At 34.3% G+C, this 21,208-nt stretch overlaps 1 protein-coding gene across 1 annotated transcript in view; it reads right to left on the bottom strand.

The window, feature by feature from the left end:
- Positions 1-1,444: 1,444 nt before the first annotated feature.
- LOC137428540 (uncharacterized) overlaps positions 1,445-21,208 on the bottom strand; it is a 41,238-nt gene continuing 21,474 nt past the window's right edge. Inside the window, exons 3-4 of the mRNA XM_078777340.1 lie at positions 2,737-2,907; positions 1,445-2,616 (exon numbers count right to left, since the gene is read on the bottom strand). Of these exons, the coding sequence (XP_078633466.1) occupies positions 1,445-2,616; positions 2,737-2,907 (1,343 nt within the window). The remainder of the gene's footprint in view (positions 2,617-2,736; positions 2,908-21,208) is intronic.

Below are 21,208 nucleotides of genomic sequence, written 5' to 3'. Positions count from 1 at the left end.
CACGCTCTTACGATGCGCAGGGATACGGTGTACCTATTCTAAATCGGGGTACACACCGTGATCATTCATCCCAGCAAGTTGTTACTCAATTTGCCGACCTCGGAAGGATGACAGGCTGAGTCAACCCCCCTGGCGTTAATTCAGCAATCGACCGGGATTCGAACCCAGGATCCTAGGATCCCAAGCCGGCACCCTAACCGCGAAGCCAACACCAGGCTAAATTATACAATGGACTACAAAATGTAAATGCTTCATGATATTTGTTATATTATATCACCTTTATCTATCAATATTGTTGAAATGTAGATCAAATAGCTGTATGTTGAAATATGTTGAAAAAGTCAAAACTTTACATGGGGTGTACTTACTTTTTCACGTGACTGTACACATCTTAAAATCAAACCCTCTTCATACTTCTTTATTCATTTACCAAGAGAGATAAAGCTTAAAAAGGCAGTTGTTAATGTTCAAAATAAAGATAAGTGCTGTCTACGGTGCGTTTCCTGCTCACCTACGTCCTCGACATTTAAACCCCTGAAAGAGTATATTATAATAGAGAATATGAGACCATCATAAATTTTAAAGATCTAAAGTTCCAAATATCTTAAACAGATATTCCAAAAATCAGAAAGTGAATTCTGTATCTATTAATGTAAATGGATTAACGAATACAAAGTTAAAGTATTTAAAATTTCAGATAACTACGAGTATAAAACTGATGAAAGACACATTGATCTTCCTTATTATCTTATAAATCTGAAGAAAATTCACCAGCCAGGTCATCCAAACCAGTCCAATATCCAGTGGTACAGCAAGAGGCCATTTTATGGAGATAGACTCTTCTTCAGAAATAGAAGAATCTGGAAGTGATCATGAGTGTTGAGAATTCCTCAGTGTGATCATCGTGGTGTGTCTGCATCATTTCCTCCAGTTAAACTTTTATCTTGCTGTTGGGCTTCTGGTATTGAGCTGTGGTCTAAGTAACAATCCCATTGCACAGCTTCTCTTTCTGTCATTAGTCTCACCCCAAAGGGGATGCGAGACTATTGCAATGACACTGTCTGTGTGTGTGTGTGTCATTGGTTGTTATCCCCATATGCGGGTTTTAGGAGGTGGGAGGAAGTTCCCCCATAACTCTAAATCTCCACCTCCTTTTTTGGGGGAAAGGATAGTTATCCATGAACCAGATCGTGAAACTTCATTCTCATAGCTTTGTTCCAAAGGATCTCTTTATAATCCACACTGAACCTCTGGCAGCCTCCACCTGTAGCTCGTTTGTTGTGATATTCCCTGGAATAATTTTAAATGCTCAGTGGGGGTTTTCTTGATCATCCCTGATGTTCCGACTATCACTGGTCCAATTTCAGCTTTCGTCAATTTCCAAATCCTCTTGACCTCATCTTTCAGATCCTGGTATTTGAGCATTTCTTGGTCTCTGAAGCATTTAGTCGAGTTTATATCCAGTGTGCAATTTTTGATGTTGAGATAAAGTTGATAAACGAGCAAAGGCCTTGTTGCACACATAACACCTGTGGGGTTTCTCCCCGGTGTGCAATATTTTATGATCATCTAAAGTTGATGAACGAGCAAATGACCTGGAGCACACAGAACACTTGTAGGGTTTCTCTCCGGTGTGCAATGTTTGATGACGCCGTAAAGTTGATGATTGAGCAAATGACTTGGAGCACACAGAACACTTGTAGGGTTTCTCTCCGGTGTGCAATATTTTATGAGTATGTAAAGTTGATGAACGAGCAAATGACTTGGAGCACACAGAACATTTGTACCCTTTCTCCCTGTGTGTGTTCTCTCCTGTGTGTGTTCTTTGATGGTCTCTCATTGTTTTCCTGCAAGCAAATGACTTATGACACACAGAACACTTGTAGGGCTTCTCTCCCGTGTGTGTTCTTTGATGGTCTTTTATTGTTTTCCTACCAGCAAATGACTTATGACACACGGAACACTTGTAGGGCTTCTCTCCCGTGTGTATTCTTTCATGCTCTCTTAATGTTTGCCTGCAAGCAAATGACTTATGACACACGGAACACTTGTGGGGCTTCTCTCCCGTGTGTGTTCTTTGATGGTCTTTTATTGTTTTCCTACCAGCAAATGACTTATGACACACGGAACACTTGTAGGGCTTCTCTCCCGTGTGTATTCTTTCATGCTCTCTTAATGTTTGCCTGCAAGCAAATGACTTATGACACACGGAACACTTGTGGGGCTTCTCTCCCGTGTGTATTCTTTCATGACGATGGAAATGTATCAACTGACCAAAGGCCTTATGACACACGGAACACTTGTATGGCTTCTCTCCTGTGTGTATTAATTTATGAACGGATAAATGTGATGACTGACTAAATGCTTTATGACATAGAGAACACTTGTATGGTTTCTCTCCTGTGTGTATTCTTTGATGAGTGTATAAACTTGAGGAGTGAGCAAAAGCTTTGCAGCAAAGGGAACACTTGAAAGGCTTCTCACTCGAATGGATTAGTTCATGTATTTGCAACGCTGAAATAACAGTGAAAGCCTTGTTGCACACGGAACACTTGTAAGGCTTCTCACCTGTATGCATTCTTTGATGCTCATTAAAATTTTCCCATTGAGCAAAGGCTTTCGGACACAATGGACACTTGAATGGCTTCGCACCTGTATGTACTTTTTTATGAATATTTAAAGCTAATAATACAGTAAATGATTTGTCGCACACAGAACACTTGTGTGGTCTCTTACTTCCTTGGATATTCTTGAGGGTCTCTGTACAACTTTTACAACTGCGATTGGAAGACACGCTGCTAATGTTGTCAGTTTCTTCACAAATGGTCCGAGTCGTGTGTGAATTGAAAACTTCCAGGTCAAACAACTGCGAACAGTTGGAACATGAAACCAGTTCCCTTTGTTTCTCTGCAAAGACAAGTCACAAAAGTTCCAAAAAAATTCAAACTGTCTTTGATAAAGTTAATATAATTGACAAATATTTCACACTAATTATATTTGAGCAAACAACAAAACACATTACTGGAGGTTATTCAATTGTTATGGACAGTATTCAATCAAAAACACTTGCTCCGATGAAGGGTTCACATCTGAAACGTCAGTTGCTCCTTGCTTCTCACGGCAGTTATCAAACTTCAATGAACATTCTGTCGAATTCAGAATGGAATACAGAATGTAGTGTTACAGTGCCTTCAGAAAGTATTGACACCCCTTGACTTTTTTTTACTTTTCATTGTGTTACAGCCTGAATTTAAAATGGATTAAATTGAGATTTCTTTGGTCACTGATCCACACAGAATACCCCATGAGGTCAAATTGAAGGTTTTACAAATCAATAAAAAATGAAAAGCTTAAATCTCTTGAGTCAATAAGTATTCAACCCGCGAGTATTCAACCCAATAAGTATTCAACCCAATAAGTATTCAACCCGCGAGATCGAGACAAAAAGTCTCGTGAGATCACGGCAAGGTCACGTCTTTTCGAAGCTGCTCCATGCGCTCACGCTCTCGAAGCTAAGTGATCTTTCACAATCGTGTTTTTGTCGAGACTGTATCTATCTTTCGGTGTGTGTACCTATAGCGTATCTTTTGGAAAATTTTCGGTGATAATTTTTCGTACATGTATACACAATCGTCGGTTAATGGTATCGAGTATTTTCTGCGGCCTAGTACTCGTAGGCTTAGACTACCGTACCGTCTCCGACCTTGTGGTTTTGTTTTTCTCTCAGCGATTCGTCGAATGCGCTGAAATTATTTTCGTTCTCTGTTTCGTACCAGTCGTTCACCCCGTACCTCCTTGTTTAATATCTGTACTCACAAAAAAAAAAAAAAAAACCCCAAAAAATATTTCCTTCCCAGGTCTTATTCGTTTATTTGTTGTTCTTTTTGTTCGTTCGTTCTTCGTTCGCGATCACGCGGTTAGAAATGTATAATCTCTCCCCTGAACAACTATTTTCTCTCATCTATCTATAATTCCAGTAATCTCTGTGTGTGTGTATGCGACCGCTGTTTCTCGACAACTACCGGTCCGATATACTTTAAACTTGCCAGGTATATTGCTGGGGACCCGAGGATGTGCCTTTTCAAGGTTTCATATTAATCGGACAATTACTTACCGAGCTATGTCCAAAAAACGATTCAACCAATCAGAGAGCAGCGAGCTATCGCGTGTGCCGAACGTGGCGAACACACTCTGCCTCGGACGGCACATTTGAGAGCGTATTCATTTATTTCACGTTAGTAGTGTAATAATGTTGCTTCTGGGACACCTCCGTTTAACATGGGAAATCCCTATCTAATGTCATTTACCCCCTTGTCTTTTTCAAAAATCATAAACACCTCTATTTCTCCCACCCTCATCTTTATGAACCTTTTGTCTGTAGTACCTATCCTTAATGTTGTTCATTAGACCACTCAAACACTACAAATATTTGTTTTCTCTTATAGACCTATCATCCTTCTTCTACATATCATCTGGCAGATTAATCTTTGACCCACTCAAACATTGACCCATTCACTTCCATATTAATTCTTTCCCTCCCTCATTGCCCCTAAACACCTATATTTCTCTCACCCTGTTCTTTACGAACCTTCTAACCTTTTGACATGTTATCCTTATTCATTAGACCACTTAAACACCTGTGATCCTTCTGACCTCATGGACCTTTTAACCTTTTACTCTTAATATCATCTGGTGAATATAACCCACTCAAACAACGACCCTACAAATATTTGTTTATGCGTGGGAAATAATTTAATTCTCCTACAACTCTCTTCACCATCTAATATATTAACAAAAAATATGTTTGAGTTTGGTTCTTTATTAAGATATTTTAACTGAGCTAAGATAAAATGGTAAACCTCCCTCAATGTTCTTGTTTGAGCGCCTCCAGTGCCACATACCATTTTTTTTGGTAAGCTCCGCCCACTTTTTGGTAAACCACGCCCATTTTTACTAAGCCCCGCCCACTTTTTGTTAAGCCACGCCCACTTTTTACTAAGTCCCGCCCACTTTTGCTAAGCTCCTCCCACTTTTGCTAAGTCCCACCCACTTTATAAACTCTTCAGCATTGTATCATTTCCAGGTAATACATTACATCATTTTCAGGGAATTTCCATCACATCATTTCCAGTTAAGACACGCCCAGGGAATTTCCACAGGAAGACACACCCAGTCCTTATAAAAGGCACCGACCACACAGGCTTTTTCAAACACGCTTTCTGCTTCACTTGAGAATGGACTACTATGCCGAAATGGAATGGGATAACTTTGCTATTCCATGGAGTCCTACTACCTGTGTAGAACTCAACCTTCAGATTGATGAACTGGACTCGAACCTCTTATCAATGGAGGTAAGTTTGTTTATTTATTTATTTATTTATTTAATTTTTTTTTTTTTTTTTTAAGATGAGACTCGTGTAAGAGTTAACAAAGTTTATTTTAATATTCATAGAGCTTGATTTATACAAATAAAAAATATTGTATTAAATTAATACATTGTTATTTTCTTTCACAGGAAATTGTATCTGAGATACGAAATGAAAATTCTGCTTTTAACACAACTTGGGATGAAGTTATTTTTTTGTTTGAAGACATTTTGAACAACCAAGACCCCCAGAACGAGTTCTACCTTGATGACCCAGCCAAAGAGTTATACCTTGGAGATCCACAAAATCCTGAAAAAGAGTTTTACCATGATGATACTTGTTGTGAGTTATCAAAACAAAACCCACTGAACAAGTTCTACCTTGATGAGCCAGAATACAAGTCATACATTGGAGACCCACAAATTTCTGAAAATTGGGAAAGGAGAGTTCTCCCTGATGGTCCGCAGTTATACTATGTGAGACACATCATAGAAACCCTAAAAAATTGGGCAAGGAGAGTTCTCCCTGATGGTCCGCAGTTATACTATGTGAGACACATCATAGAAACCCTAAAAAATTGGGCAAGGAGAGTTCTCCCTGATGGTCCGCAGTTATACTATGTGAGACACATCATAGAAACCCTAAAAAATTGGGCAAGGAGAGTTCTCCCTGATGGTCCGCAGTTATACTATGTGAGACACATCATAGAAACCCTAAAAAATTGGACAAGGAGAGTTCTCCCTGATGGTCCGCAGTTATACTATGTGAGACACATCATAGAAACCCTAAAAAATTGTGAAATGGGAATTCTCCCTGATGGTCCGCAGTTATACTATGTGAGACACATCATAGAAACCCTAAAAAATTGGGAAAGGGAAGTTTTCCCTGATGGTCCGCAGTTATACTATGTGAGACTTATCACGGAAACCCCCAATATTTCTGAAAATTGTGGTTTTACCTTGGGGACTTGGAAAGATGGTTATATTTTTGGAGACTCGGAATGGGGGTTTTGTTTTGATGACTCGGAATGTGATACCTATCTTGGAGGCTCAACAGGAATGTGGTTATACCTTGGGAACTTGGAAAGTTGGTTTTATTTTGGAGACTCTACCTGTGGGGTTCCTCTTGGAGACTCTTTGGATTCTAAAGCAATGAACAATGTTCTTTATTTAATGACGCTTGATTTAAGCAATATCAAGAAAGTTCGAGGAAGAAAATGCTGGAAAATTCTTTCTTCCCATTTCTACTTCTTCAAACTTAAAAGCCTTGAAAGACAGAATTGGAGGAAGAGGAAAAAAAAAAAAAGAAATACGTATTTAAAAAAGAAGAAAAGAAAGATTATGTTAGGGTTTGGGTGGGATTTTGAATGTGAGGGTTAGGGATGGGGTTGGGTTAGGGTTGGGATTTTGAATGTGAGGGTTAGGGTTGGGGTTGGGTTAGGGATGGGGTTGGGTTAGGGATGGGGTTGGGTTAGGGATGGGGTTGGGTTAGGGATGGGTTGGGTTAGGGTTGGGATTTTGAATGTGAGGGTTAGGGTTGGGGTTGGGTTAGGGATGGGATTGGGTTAGGGTTGGGATTTTGAATGTGAGGGTTAGGGATGGGTTGGGTTAGGGATGGGGTTGGGTTAGGGATGGGGTTGGGTTAGGGTTGGGGTTGGGTTAGGGATGGGGTTGGGTTAGGGATGGGGTTGGGTTAGGGATGGGGTTGGGTTAGGGATGGGGTTGGGTTAGGGATGGGGTTGGGTTAGGGATGGGTTGGGTTAGGGATGGGTTTGGGTTAGGGATGGGGTTGGGTTAGGGCTTGGGTTGGGTTAGGGTTTGTATATTATTATGACTCACTCGCACATACACACACACACAAAAGTTAAGCCCCAACTAAAAAGTTGTGGGATTCTGTGTTTGGGGTTCACAGATTTAAAAACGTATCCCCATTATACACACACAAAAGTTAAGCCCCAACTAAAAAGTTGTGGGATTCTGTGTTTGGGGTTCACAGATTTAAAAACGTATCCCCATTATACACACACAAAAGTTAAGCCCCAACTAAAAAGTTGTGGGATTCTGTGTTTGGGGTTCACAGATTTAAAAACGTATCCCCATTATACACACACAAAAGTTAAGCCCCAACTAAAAAGTTGTGGGATTCTGTGTTTGGGGTTCACAGATTTAAAAACGTATCCCCATTATACACACACAAAAGTTAAGCCCCAACTAAAAAGTTGTGGGATTCTGTGTTTGGGGTTCACAGATTTAAAAACGTATCCCCATTATACACACACAAAAGTTAAGCCCCAACTAAAAAGTTGTGGGATTCTGTGTTTGGGGTTCACAGATTTAAAAACGTATCCCCATTATACACACACAAAAGTTAAGCCCCAACTAAAAAGTTGTGGGATTCTGTGTTTGGGGTTCACAGATTTAAAAACGTATCCCCATTACATTTTATTTATTTATTTATTATTTTCAAGGGTATTATCTGCTTACTTGTGTTTTTTGTAATTCTTGTGAGTAAAATGAACCCAAGATTTCTTCTCCATTTAAATCATATAATTTGTAGGTCCAAGGGACTGTATCCATTACATCAATGATTTTAAATAATTCACGAGTCCATTTTTGTGTATAACCTTTCTCAAAATGACTTTTCCATTTGTATATTCTTACAATATCACCAACTTTAAACTTGGGCTTTCTCAAATTAATCTCCTTTTCATATTCTAATTTTGTAAATGTTTCTGATGGTTTTGATTGTGTTGATGAATGAACTGTATTATTGTAATTATCTACAATATCCTGAATTAAATACACCCATTTTTGAGAACCGAGTTGTGTGAATTTTTTATATAATTTCTCTTTTAAAGTACGATTAAAACGCTCAATAACAACTGCCTTTCCTTCATTAAAGGTGCTGTATAATTTAATACCCGTCCCCTTAAGAAATTTCATGAATATTTTGTTATAGAACTCTGTTCCCTCATCAGTCCATAACTTCTTTGGTTTCCTTTTATCCCGATCAAATATTAGCTTAAAGGCTAACATTAAAGTATCACCCCTTTTATTTTTTAAAGGGACAACCCAGGCAAATCTACTCCTCAAATCAATAACGGTTAAAGCATACCTGTATCCCCTGTCATTATTCAATTCAATTAAATCAGCGGACCATATGTGGTCAGTGTATTTAGAATAAACCTTCCTTCTTTTAAACTTTGTGATTATAGGTTTGTGTAATTCTTCAGCCAAAAGCTCCTCAGTCTTGATGGCATCATTAGAGCCTAATAGTTTTTTGAGGAATAACCAAGACCAAGTTTCAATTTAGCATTTATCAAATTTCTCACAATAAACCTATCAACTTTCTCTCTCAACGTTGGATTTTGTATCAAAGACAAATTATACAACATTTCGCTGTCGGCTTTATGTTTTTCAGTCAACGTAGTGGTTTTCCCATAAGCAATATCATGCTTCATACACACTTCGTCAACCCTATTTGTAGGTTTAGACCAAGGTTTAGGATTGTCAGCCTCATCTAATCTTTTATCCAAGTTTGTTCCTGGACCACAGAAAGAATACCCTGGAAGGTGTAATTCCCCTGGAATTCCAGTTGTTGTAAATTTACTTCCTGACAGAAACTTTTGTATGTCTCCTCCTCTTTTAGGAGAGATGAATTGGCACTTTTTAGAGCCACATACTTGACATATTCCTTTTTGATAAACTCTATTATTTTTAGCTTTAACATAAGAGATATTTTTAGATTTAGTTTTCTTTTTACATTTGAGACAATAACTCATATTTATTTATCAGAAAAATTCCGACAGAGTATCAAAACCTTTTTGGTTTTCAACATATACATTTCAATCTTTATTTTTAAAACATAAAGAATCCTAAGGAATGCCTTCACTCTCTCCTCCATTTATTTACAAATAAAAACTAACTAAAGTCAATGACACCAACATCATCAATCACATAATCTTTTCCTTCTTCTTCTTCTTCTTCTTCACCACTTTCTCGTTTAAATCTCCTCCCTGAAATTGAAGACATTGACGTTCTTATTTTTGAAACCATTATCTTCATAAGAGTTGTTAATTCTTTAATTTCCTCTTCGGTGCGTTGAGATTGATTTATTTGCTTTAATACACTCAATCTTTTATGAATCTCAGTGATTTCCATCTTTTTATATTTTTCCTCCCTCTCTCTTTGCTCCCTCTCCTCCTCCTCCATTTTCTCCCTCTCCTCCTTCTCCTTTTTCTCCCTTTTCTCCCTTTCCTCCTTCTCCCTTTTCTCCCTTTCCTCCTTCTCCTTTTTCTCCCTCTCCTCCTTCTCCTCCTTTTTCTCCCTCTCCTCCTTCTCCTCCCTCTCCCTTTCCTCCTTCTCCTTTTTCTCTCTTTCCTCCTTCTCTTCTTCAACTCCTTCCTCATCCCTTGCTACCCTCGAGTTTGAACCCCAAAGAATATTATACATATACTCATCTGGATTTTGAGATATTCTTGTATCTATAATTATTTTTCTCATAATAGGATACCAATAAGATTTGTTGACGATTTCTAAAAGAGTTTTATATTTCATAACTTTGAGAAGTTCATTTTTATTTAATATTTTAAACAAGTCTCTATTTGTGGGTTTAACAATATCAGTATAAGGCCAGTTTTTTATGACAAAATTCCCATGTATATGCTCCAAATCATAAGGTATGTAATACCGAGCACCCTTTTCTTGTAGGTATCCTTGAATACAAAAATTATAATTCTCTTGTAGTCTTCTTCCTGCCATTTATGTATCAGAAATATATGTGAGATTAATATTATGACAGGTAATACCACCCCATCTTCCCACTACCAAATCGGTTTGTATTCCTCGGCTTTCTATCCTTATCTCATTACCTTCCTTCTTTGTCATGCGAACCATCGCTATACTATCATATATTTTTATTTTCTTAAAATCACGTATTTGTTGTTTACTAATTGTACTTCCACATAAATCCTTATCTTCACCAAGTGGATAATATTCTTCTTTACGAGACTGATTTAAATCATGTAGGTCTTCTATGTTTATTGAAAAAGACCAATTATACCCTAAATCAGGCATATCATACCCCCATTTATTAATTCGCATATTAACTAAATGTCCTTCTTTATAAAATTTAATTGTAAGCAGGTAGTTAAATTCAATGAGGAAAGGTGTATGGTCAGTATAACCAGGTGTTGTGGTTGTAAATTTTACTTGTTTCACAAAACGTGCTGTTTTCTTTAAAGATATATATTGTGATAAATCACTGAATCTAATCAAGTCATTCGCATCTGTAGGGTTTGGATAATTGATTAATTTATAAGTATTCTTCATATTAATATTTTTACTTACACTATATTTTTGTCGTTCAGCCTGTGCCTTTGTATAATAATTTGATAAATCAATATCCTGAGAGGATTTTCCAAAGATAGAACCATCTTTTCCAACATAGGTCATTTATATTAGATAAAAAATGATATCATAAAAATTTTCATTATTGTTGAGTTGAAATAATACATATAAACATAATTGGCCACAACATTTAGAATTAATTTCTTGAACTTGGAATGTTTGATAAACACCATTCTGTAAGAATTGTATTACTTCAACAGGTGGTGGCATACCATAACTATCAAAATAATATTTATCCTGACTATTATGAATACAAACCCAATGAGAACCATTCTGTGTGTCTAAATTCATAATAATATTCTTTGTATTCTTATTTATATGTGTTAATTCATCTCTCATACAAATAACCACATTATCAATTTTTAGTGTTTTACAATACTTAGCTAGTTCTATATTTGACGTTGTATTCTTTCCAAATTGTTTAAACCATTTATCCATTTATTTATGAGAAAGATACAATCCATTACCCCGTTTAGTTAGTTTAACACCCGCTTGAGCGATAGAGGAAAGCATATCTCCAACCAACAATCTAGCTTTATCAGGTAGACTTTCAAGTTTTTGAGCAAAATCTACAATTACACCACTTCCACTAATTTGTTTCTCCAACTCCTTGTTATGTCTTTCCAATTCTTTTTGAGCTTTTAGTTGTGCCTTCCTTTCGTTAGCAGTTTTTACCGCTGCTGAAATACCACCAGTCAATGCTCCCGCCGCACTTAAACCAGCAAATAAAGGAATTAGAAACGGGAGAAATCCTCCTCTTGACTCGTCTATTGAATATTTCTTTAACATAGGTTTCGTCATTTTAATTTTAAGTGATCCAACATCATTTAGTGTTTTTACTTGTGTGTGTGTGAGTAAAACATCAATTCTTACAGCTCCTTTTCTTTGAATTGTATTAACATTAATAATACAAGGCTTTTGATTTTGAATACAAGATGTTAATTTATTAAGATTGATTTGATTAACATATACCCCAACCATTTATTTATGAGAAAAAACCTATGTGATATTAATCATAACACCATTATCTGTATTAATCTGTAATTCTGTTTCCTCCAAAAGCAAACAATATGCATTAACCTCTTCACTCTCCCCTCTTTCAATGTATAGAGAAGTATCCACTCGATTAGACTTTATAGTTTCCTTTTGAGAACTCAGGTCAATTGCGTAGATTGTATAAAGTTTTTGAAACGCAACCATATCCAAAATAGGATCATTATTACCATTACTTTCACACACCTTTTGGTAGGACTTGTAGGCTTCCGCATAATCATTTTTTTCCCAATCAATTTCCAATCTATCTCGCGGATAAAATGTGCCATCAAGAGAAACCCGAAGTTGTTTCACCTTTGCATTATCACTCAGGGCATTATTCTTATTAGTACCGTCCTCTCCATCTGGTTTTTTAAAAATGAGCCAGAGGTATCGTGGCTTTCCTTGAAGAACACCTAAATTCCAAGTGTAGGTAGTGTGTTCCAGTTTAACGTGTTGACATCTTCTTTTAAGGTATGATACATTTAGCGGTTTCTTTGAGTTAAGTCTTCTATTTAACATCTCTTCCGTTTTAAGATTAGGAGTATATTCACTGATATACCAACACAAATCATTAATAACAAATTTATTATTTTCTCCAAAAGCATTTTCATCCCCAAAAAGCAATCTATTTACATTATCATTCCTTTGTAGTTGAAATCTAATTTTAAGCCCATACAAAACTTTATCATAATCACAAAATCCAAATATACCTTTCAGAGGTACTGCTACGGTAAAACTATTCTCAGCTTTTGCGTCATCATTATACATTGACTTCCTTTGACTATAACCAGGGTCTGCGTTTGTACCCGTTGACATATCAGGAATAAAACCCTCAACAGCTCCCTTACCCATTCTATCACTAAACGAATATAGTGTAAATTTCATCATTTCAGATGTAGCAGAGACATAATCAACCGCTTCAACCTCTTGTGTTCCAATATACAGGCGGACACTGTCAAACATTTTCCAGAAGAAATCATTTACGAGTGTAGCATTAGTATTATTCGCAGCCTTAGTGAATTTAAATTTACACAGCAAGAAACTATCAGCTATATTCAAGTAAGTTTGTTGATTATTTATTTCAAAACTTTTTGTTCCGTTTGAATTCCAGTCTGTTCCTGTTATAGCATTTACCTTAAAATAGTCTTCCTTTTTAGTGGAGTTTGAAATGATAATCGTATCATCCAAATCATAGATACTATCAATCGCTTCCATACTTGTATTTATATAGCATTAAAATTGTTGAAACCCTGACCCAAGTATTTTAATGATTTTTTGTCGTTCTTGTGAAGATAGTTGAGTTTTACCTTTTTTTATTTCTTTGATTGCTTGTAATTTATGAGACTCCTTTTGAGCATCTTTTATACTCTTTATAGCACCCGCAACGGAGCCCACGGCAGAAGCAGTTGAACCAATTAGGTCTTTATGTTTAAGGATGGTTGAACCAATACCCATTAGAGTATCAATTATCCCATCTCCTTTATTTCGAAATTGATGACCTACACCTCGTTGTCTCTTAGGTTTATAGTATCCTCTACCCACATACCTTGTATAGTCTGGTGAAAGGAACATGCCCTCCCCTGTAATTATTTTATATTTTCCCAACTCGTGTTTTCTCACAATAACCATTATTTATTTATTGAAAAACTTCACGTAGGTGAATTCTGATGGATATAATTTCATCATTAAAGGATATCATACGATTATCTTGGTCGGTTATCCTAAAATTTACTCTGTATATGGTTTTTCCTGACACAGGTAAATAGACAAGATTTTTTGGTTCCATATTAAATTTATAACCAATCGGGGTTGAGTATGCACTGAATGAAAATATTGTATTTGTTCTTATTCCATCGTTATAAGCACCATCAATCAAATCACAATGAATTAATACTGAATTTATACCGGAGGATATTTGGATAACATTATCACTGTAAAACGTCCCGTTATTTTCAATCTTTTTTGAAGAGAAACCCAATAGCTCTCTAAACGAATTTTCAATCGTGAAATCAACTTTATAATTATTTTTAAGTTTAATAGTTGATTTTGAAGTGTGTTTTTGAATATCTATTACAATATTTTTTGGTTCATCACCTTTTTCTTTCATAAGGCGAGAGACTTCTGAAGATATTTGAGAAATCTCGTAAGCTCCAGGTGAAACGGTTATAGTTTTATATCCACTTCCTGGATTATAACTAAACTTGTTGTTTTTCTCTGTGATATTAAAAAGGGTATTGTAAGTTTCCATTGACAACAAAGATGCCTCATATGAGGTAAGGGGGTCAAGTTGTAGTGGGTAAGGGAATGAAGCTGTGTAATCGCTCGTTGTGAAATTAAAACTAAGAATTGTGCTTCTCATCTTATTTAATATCTAATAAAATATCTTTGTATTGACATTTATTAATTATTTTCATGTTCATCAACTGATCTAAAATGGCTGAGGATTCATTAAAACAATTGTTGTTTCCAGCCTTCTTACTACCTAACAACAATAATAGCCTATTAACTAATTGTGATGGGTCATTTGGAAGAAAACTAACACCCGAACCAAGCTTACTTAAAGCATCAATAATATGTTTCTCCTTCTCATTCTTCTTACTTTTACCAGCAACAGAAACTCCATAATCAAGTGCATTTAGCAACTCAATATATACCCTATCTTCCTCTCTTTCCATATCAAGTGGTTCCTCAAAATATTTTGAACCGCTGAATCCGGGGTTTGTTAGAAGAAACATTAATCTTGGAGTTAATTTAACATTTGGTTGAGTAGAACTCAAGAACATCAATTCATCATTAAATATCAATACCTTTTCTTCCACAAGATGAAACACTGCTGGTTCTTCTGTTGGAATGAGACCTGCTCTGGTTTTTGAACCCGCCGAATATTCATTGTTTTGAAGAGCTTCCACAACATAATTAGGGGGTTGATTTACCTCCTCAAGTTTCCGAAATAATCCCTCGTCATCATATTCTAATTCACCAAGTTCTTGTTTTGTTATCTGACTAAAATCTTTGAGCATTTGAAGTTTTTTCGGAGTAAATTCTACCGTGGGAACTGTAGGGTGTTGAGTTTTCAAAAGTGGTTTAAAGAATTTCTCTTGTTTTCTTTCAAAGGCTTCTTCACCAGTTAGTTTCTGTCTCCGTTTCTTCTTTATCTCTTCCTGTTGTTTAACAACTTTTGAAACTAATTGTTGATGTTCCTTAAACTTTCTTTCTCTTTCTTCAGTATTCATTTTCTGTATTTATTTATTGAAAAATATCATTTAGTATCTCATCTTGTTTCACAACAATATATTTATATTTTCCAATCGTGTGTTTCATATAATTTTCAAATTCTTTTTTACTACATAACGTAGAGCAATTATCTCTCCAAAAATTATTTACATCTATTGAATTTAACTTAAATAAAATAAAAGTATTGGCATTGTTTCTTATTGAGCGTCGAGGGAGTTGAAAATATGATTGACTAAGATATATACAATTACAAGAAGAATGTCTCCCTCTTGTATAGTAGCTATCCATTACTGTTTGGTTTCTCTCATTAACACAATCATCAAAGATGACAAGGTTCTTTTTTGATTTATCTAAATCTTGAGGTGAAGGTATATCATCCGTATTATCACTGAGAATACAAGTTATGGGTTTCGATTTTGATTTCTGTGTATCACAAAATAATTGTATTATATCATCAATATTATAATCATTTAGTTTGTTTTGAAGTTTAAATAAACCGATAATGTCTTCCTTTTTAAGACCCGCATTAAAACCCTGTGAGAGTAGTTGATACTCGGGTTGAAAACTTGACTTTGTAAAAATTATTAAATTATCATAATCTAAAAAATTAGAACCAAGGAGCATCTTTAAAAGTAAACAGGTTTTTCCACATCCGCTTGAACCAACTATTAGACATCTCAATGAATTTGGAATGTTTTTATGGTTATTAAATTTTATCTTATTTTCCCAAACGGGTAAAAAATCATTCATTTATATATTTGGAAAACAAGTTATCCAACTTTTTTTGAGCTATTTGAGAAACTCTATATTTTATCCTGAGTTCGGGTTTAATTTCAAAATAATCCATTATTTTATTTATATAGTATCTTGTATTAACATTTCCATTAAAATTATTTTGAATAATAAATATCATTAAACCCTTATACATTTCCTCAATACAATTAGTCTCTTCCCTTGAAAGAAATGGTGTATTATCATCACAATACTTAACATTCATCTCTCTTATTAATCTTGTAAAGTAATTCATTTTTGGTTCTAATTTAAAAGAGTTATATATTTTTTTATATTTCTTATTATCATTAATTAAAATTAAATCACAGAAAATACATTGTTTATATGAATCCTCATCATTAAGCCCCACTCTATCACAAGCCGGACAATTCTCTAATTTATCATATGGAGAGTCTGGAAATTCTAAATATCCTTCAGAACTTATCATATTTATGTGGTAAATTTTTACTTAAACTAAACGCAAGTTTATTCATTAATAAATACAATGTTTCAAAGCACAAAAGACAAATTTCAATCAATCTCTACTTCGGTGGAAGATATAGAAAAATATGTCAAAGATGTTAAATTGAACAAAGATAAATATGGAAATTTTTGGGTAAAACCAGTTATGGAAAATAACATGAGCCCCTCTATTTCATTTAAAGGAAGAGCTCTAACTATACCTGGAAAGACATCCATTAAAGTAAATCTAACAAAAGTTTCTCCTCTACTCCTGGCAATTTATTCAAAGCTTGAAAAAGTGATTGACCACGATACTTTGAAAAAGAATGATAAGACCATTAATAATTCTAGAGGAGACATTTGTATTTTCTTTAATAATCCAAAGGGTGTAGATCTAAGTAAAATGAATGATGTTAATATTTCTGGTGAAATGTCATTTCGTTCTATGATAGTTAGAGATTATTTAAAGATAACTTTTGATATAAAAATTGTAGAGATTGAATCTGTTAATGAAAGAAAGTATATAGATATTGATGGGAATATTTTTCTTGCTAATTAAATATGAGTCAATACAGCAGTGAAGATTTTACTATTTCATTGAACTCAGACGATAGTGATGATAGTATTTCATTGAACTTGGACGATGGTGATGATAGTATTTCATTGAACACAGATGATAGTTATGATACTAATAGTTTGTGCTCAAATGATAGTTATGAGAGTAGCTTTATTGATGACTCTGAGTATGATTCTGAGTATTCATGTGATAGTTATGACTTAGATGATTCTGAGTGAAAAAGTGTTTTAGTTTAAGCACAGTGATATATATAAAACGGAGCTGTAAAGCTCAAAAGTGTTTTATTTTAAGCACAGTGATATATATAAAACACCACGTTTTCTCACGCTATAAATATGGTTTATTGTGATACTTGCGAGAAGGAAGTAAAATATTATAAACAACATATTCTCACCGCAAAACATACATACAACATTTTAAACAAACTTTCCCCTCTTCCACCTGAAACAAAACACTGTTCTACATGTAATAAAAATATCCTCAAGAAAGGCTTCAAAATACATCTTAAAACAAATCTACATTTATCAAATTTTATCACAACTAAAAACTCTGATGGAGCATTCAAAGGACATATTAAAATAAGAGTCTTTAACTTCAAACCTCCTGAACCAGAGTCTATAGTTGATGCTGTAGAAATAGTTAAACCTGCTGTTCAAACGTTGATTGAAAAAACACTAAAGGAAATGAAACCACTTAAATTTTATATGGGAGTAAAATTAGAAATGACAAAGGATGAAGGAGTTATAGATGCACCATACATGAGAACTGAGCCACACTTTATATCTTCATATCAAGATTTTAAAACATCAGGAGTCTATGATGAACTTATTAAACAAGAGCAAGATGTGGATAATTCAATCGTAGGAAGTGGATTCAATATAGGAAAAATTATTTACATAGACATTCATATTCTTAAATCAGATCCTCTAAAAGCTTCTTCTTACATTGATTTACCCAGTGTTATCAAAAATAGAAAAGCAGTTATCAATATCAAAAATAAAGACAATAAATGTTTTCTCTGGTCTATTTTAGCACACTTACATCCTCCACATTTTCATGATGAAAGAGTATCTCATTATAAAAAATATGAGAATACATTAAATACGAAAGATCTAAAGTTTCCGATGACTTTAAATGATATTCCTAAATTTGAAAAGATGAATAATTTATCAGTTAATGTTTATGGTCTAACAGAAACAAACAACATTCAGGTTTTAAAGCTTTCTGACAATTGTAAACAAACTCATATTAATCTTCTATATTTTAATTCAGACGAAAATTCACATTATACATACATCAAAGATATTGCTAAATTAATAAAACCACAAGTCTGTAAGAGAACAAATAAAATATATATTTGTTTGCGTTGTCTTAACTTCTTCAATTCACAAGAAAGATTAGATAAACATTCAAATTATTGTGGCGAACATAAATCAACGGTAATCAATATGCCTAAAGAAGGCTCAAAGATCACATTCAAAGATGAAAATAAAAAGATCAAACATCCATTTGTTATATATGCTGATTTTGAAAGTATTTTAGAAAAAATTGATACTGCTTCTCAAGATCCAAAAGAATCATACACAAATAAATATCAAAAACATACTCCTTGTGGTTTTTGTTATTATATCAAATCATCCGTTGGTGATAAATATAACAAGTTAGAGATGTATAGAGGCTCAAATACCCCAGAGGAGTTTGTGAAACGACTAGAAAAAGACTGTGTTCGATTAACCAAGATAATGAGAGAAACCAATAAACCAATGTCCTTAACAAGTAAAGAAAAAAGGGAATTTATAAAAAACAATGTCTGTCATATTTGTGAGGAGAAAATTGGTAAAGGTCTAAAGGTTAGAGACCATTGTCATCTCACTGGTAAATATAGAGGTCCGGCTCATCAAAGTTGTAATATTAATTATCAACTCCCCTCTTTCATTCCTGTCTTTCTTCATAACAACGCTCATTATGATACACATCTATTTATCAAGGAACTCTCAAAGACTTCTGGAAGTATCTCAGCAATTCCAAACACGGATCAGAAATACATTTCATTCACAAAAACAATTCACACATCTCCTATTACTCATATCAGATTTCTTGATACATTTAAATTCATGGCAAGTCCATTGGTTAACTTGGTTCAAAATCTAAAAGAGTTTCCATGTCTTTCAGAGTATTTTTTAGATAAAGATTTTCTAACACAAAAGGGAATTTACCCCTATGACTATATGGACTCATTTGAGAGATTCAATGAAACACAACTTCCTTCAAAAGAAAATTTCTATAACAAATTAAATAATAGTCATATATCTGATAAAGATTATGTACACGCACAAAATGTTTGGGAAAAATATAACATCAAGAATCTTGGCGAGTATCACGATTTGTATCTCAAAACTGATGTGCTTTTATTGGCCGATGTATTTGAAGCCTTTAGATCTGTTTGTCGCACTGGATATGGATTGGATCCTGCTCACTACTACACAGCACCTGGATTGGCCTGGAGTGCGATGTTGAAAATGACAAAACAAGATTTGGATTTGATAACCGATGTTGATATGCTTTTGATGATTGAAAAGGCAAAAAGAGGTGGAATTTCACAAGTCTGCTCGAGTAGATACGCAAAAGCAAATAACAAATATCTTCCAAATTATGATCCAACGAAAGAGAGTTCTTACTTGATGTACTATGACGCGAACAACCTGTATGGCTGGGCAATGTCTCAGGCTCTTCCTTATGGAAAACTTAGATGGGTAAAGGAAAAAGACTACAAAAACGTTTTACAAGATGTATGTATCTCTACACAAAAAGAATTGGATGAAGAAAAAGTTGGTTATTATTTTGAAATTGATTTAAAATATCCAGAGGAACTCCATAACCTACACAAAGATCTCCCATTTGCTTGTGAGAAAGAAAGTCCAAAGAAAGAATGGTTGAGTGATTATCAACGATCGTTTGATATAGGTGAATCAACAGAAAAATTACTTACTACATTATATAACAAGAAAAATTATGTTCTACACCAAAGAAATTTGCGACAATATTTATCAAAAGGTCTAAGAGTAGAGAAGATCCATAGGGTTCTAAAGTTCAATCAAAGTCATTGGTTAAAGGGGTACATTGATTTTAATACACAAAGAAGAACAGAGTCAAAAACAGATTTTGAGAAAGACTTTTATAAATTGATGAATAATGCGGTCTTTGGTAAGACTATGGAGAATGTGAGGAAAAGACAAAATATCAGACTATCAACATCTTGGGAACAAGCATCAAAATTAATTAATAGACCGAGTTTTACTCGAGCTGAGGTCTTTACTGAGAACTTTTGTGCGATCCATTTGATTAAAGAGAGTATTGAAATGAACAAACCTATTTATATTGGAACAACAATTCTTGATTTATCAAAGTCATTAATGTATGATTACTTTTATAATAACTTGAGGAAGAAATATCAAAATGATGTTAATCTACTTTATATGGATACAGATAGTTTTATTTTGAAAATTAATACCAACGATGTTTATTCAGACATGAAAAGAGACATTAATATCTATGACACGAGTAATTACAGTCCAGAGAGTGAGTTGTTCTCTTCTAAAAATAAAAAGGTGATTGGAAAGTTCAAGGATGAATTAGGAGGAAATGTTATGAGTGAATTTGTGGGATTGAGGTCAAAGGCTTATGCTTATAAATACATTGTGAATAACGTTGAAAAGACTGATAAGAAGTTAAAAGGTGTAAAGAAAAATGTTATTAAAGAAACAATAAACTTTAAGGATTATTATAACTGTTTAACAACAAAGAAAGAAGAGTTTAGAAAGATTAATGGAATAAGAAGTTATAAACATCAATTATATTCAGAAGAGATAAATAAGAAAGCATTGGGGGCTTTTGATGATAAGAGGTTTATTTTAGAAAATGGAATTGATAGTCTCCCTTATGGTTATATAAGTATATAAGTGATAAGATATATATATAAGTGATAAGATATATATAAGTGATAAGATATACATAAGTGATAAGATATATATAAGTGATAAGATATATATAAGTGATAAGTTAAAAAAGGGGGGGGGTTGGGGATTTTAACGGGCTACCGCCGCCTTTTTTACTATTATATAAATGATAGAACCAAGTACCAACCAGACTAAAGAGTGGAGGTGTAATCAACCTTGGTATATAAATGGTAAACATAATGAATGTGAAAAATATCAAATAGGTATAATTGAAAAGGCAACTGGTAAAAAAGTTCACAAAACAAATAAGAGAATTAATTTAAATACCGGTGAGTTGGGTAAAAAAGATAAAAATATTTTTGAGTGGACGGAAAACTTTGATGGTTGTCAGGAAAATAT

Source organism: Myxine glutinosa, chromosome 5 (genome assembly GCF_964187855.1).
Source record: "Myxine glutinosa chromosome 5, kmMyxGlut1.1, whole genome shotgun sequence".
Taxonomy (NCBI): domain Eukaryota; kingdom Metazoa; phylum Chordata; class Myxini; order Myxiniformes; family Myxinidae; genus Myxine; species Myxine glutinosa.
Note: the sequence above shows the minus strand (reverse complement) of the source record. Positions and strands in the feature narration are given on the sequence as shown.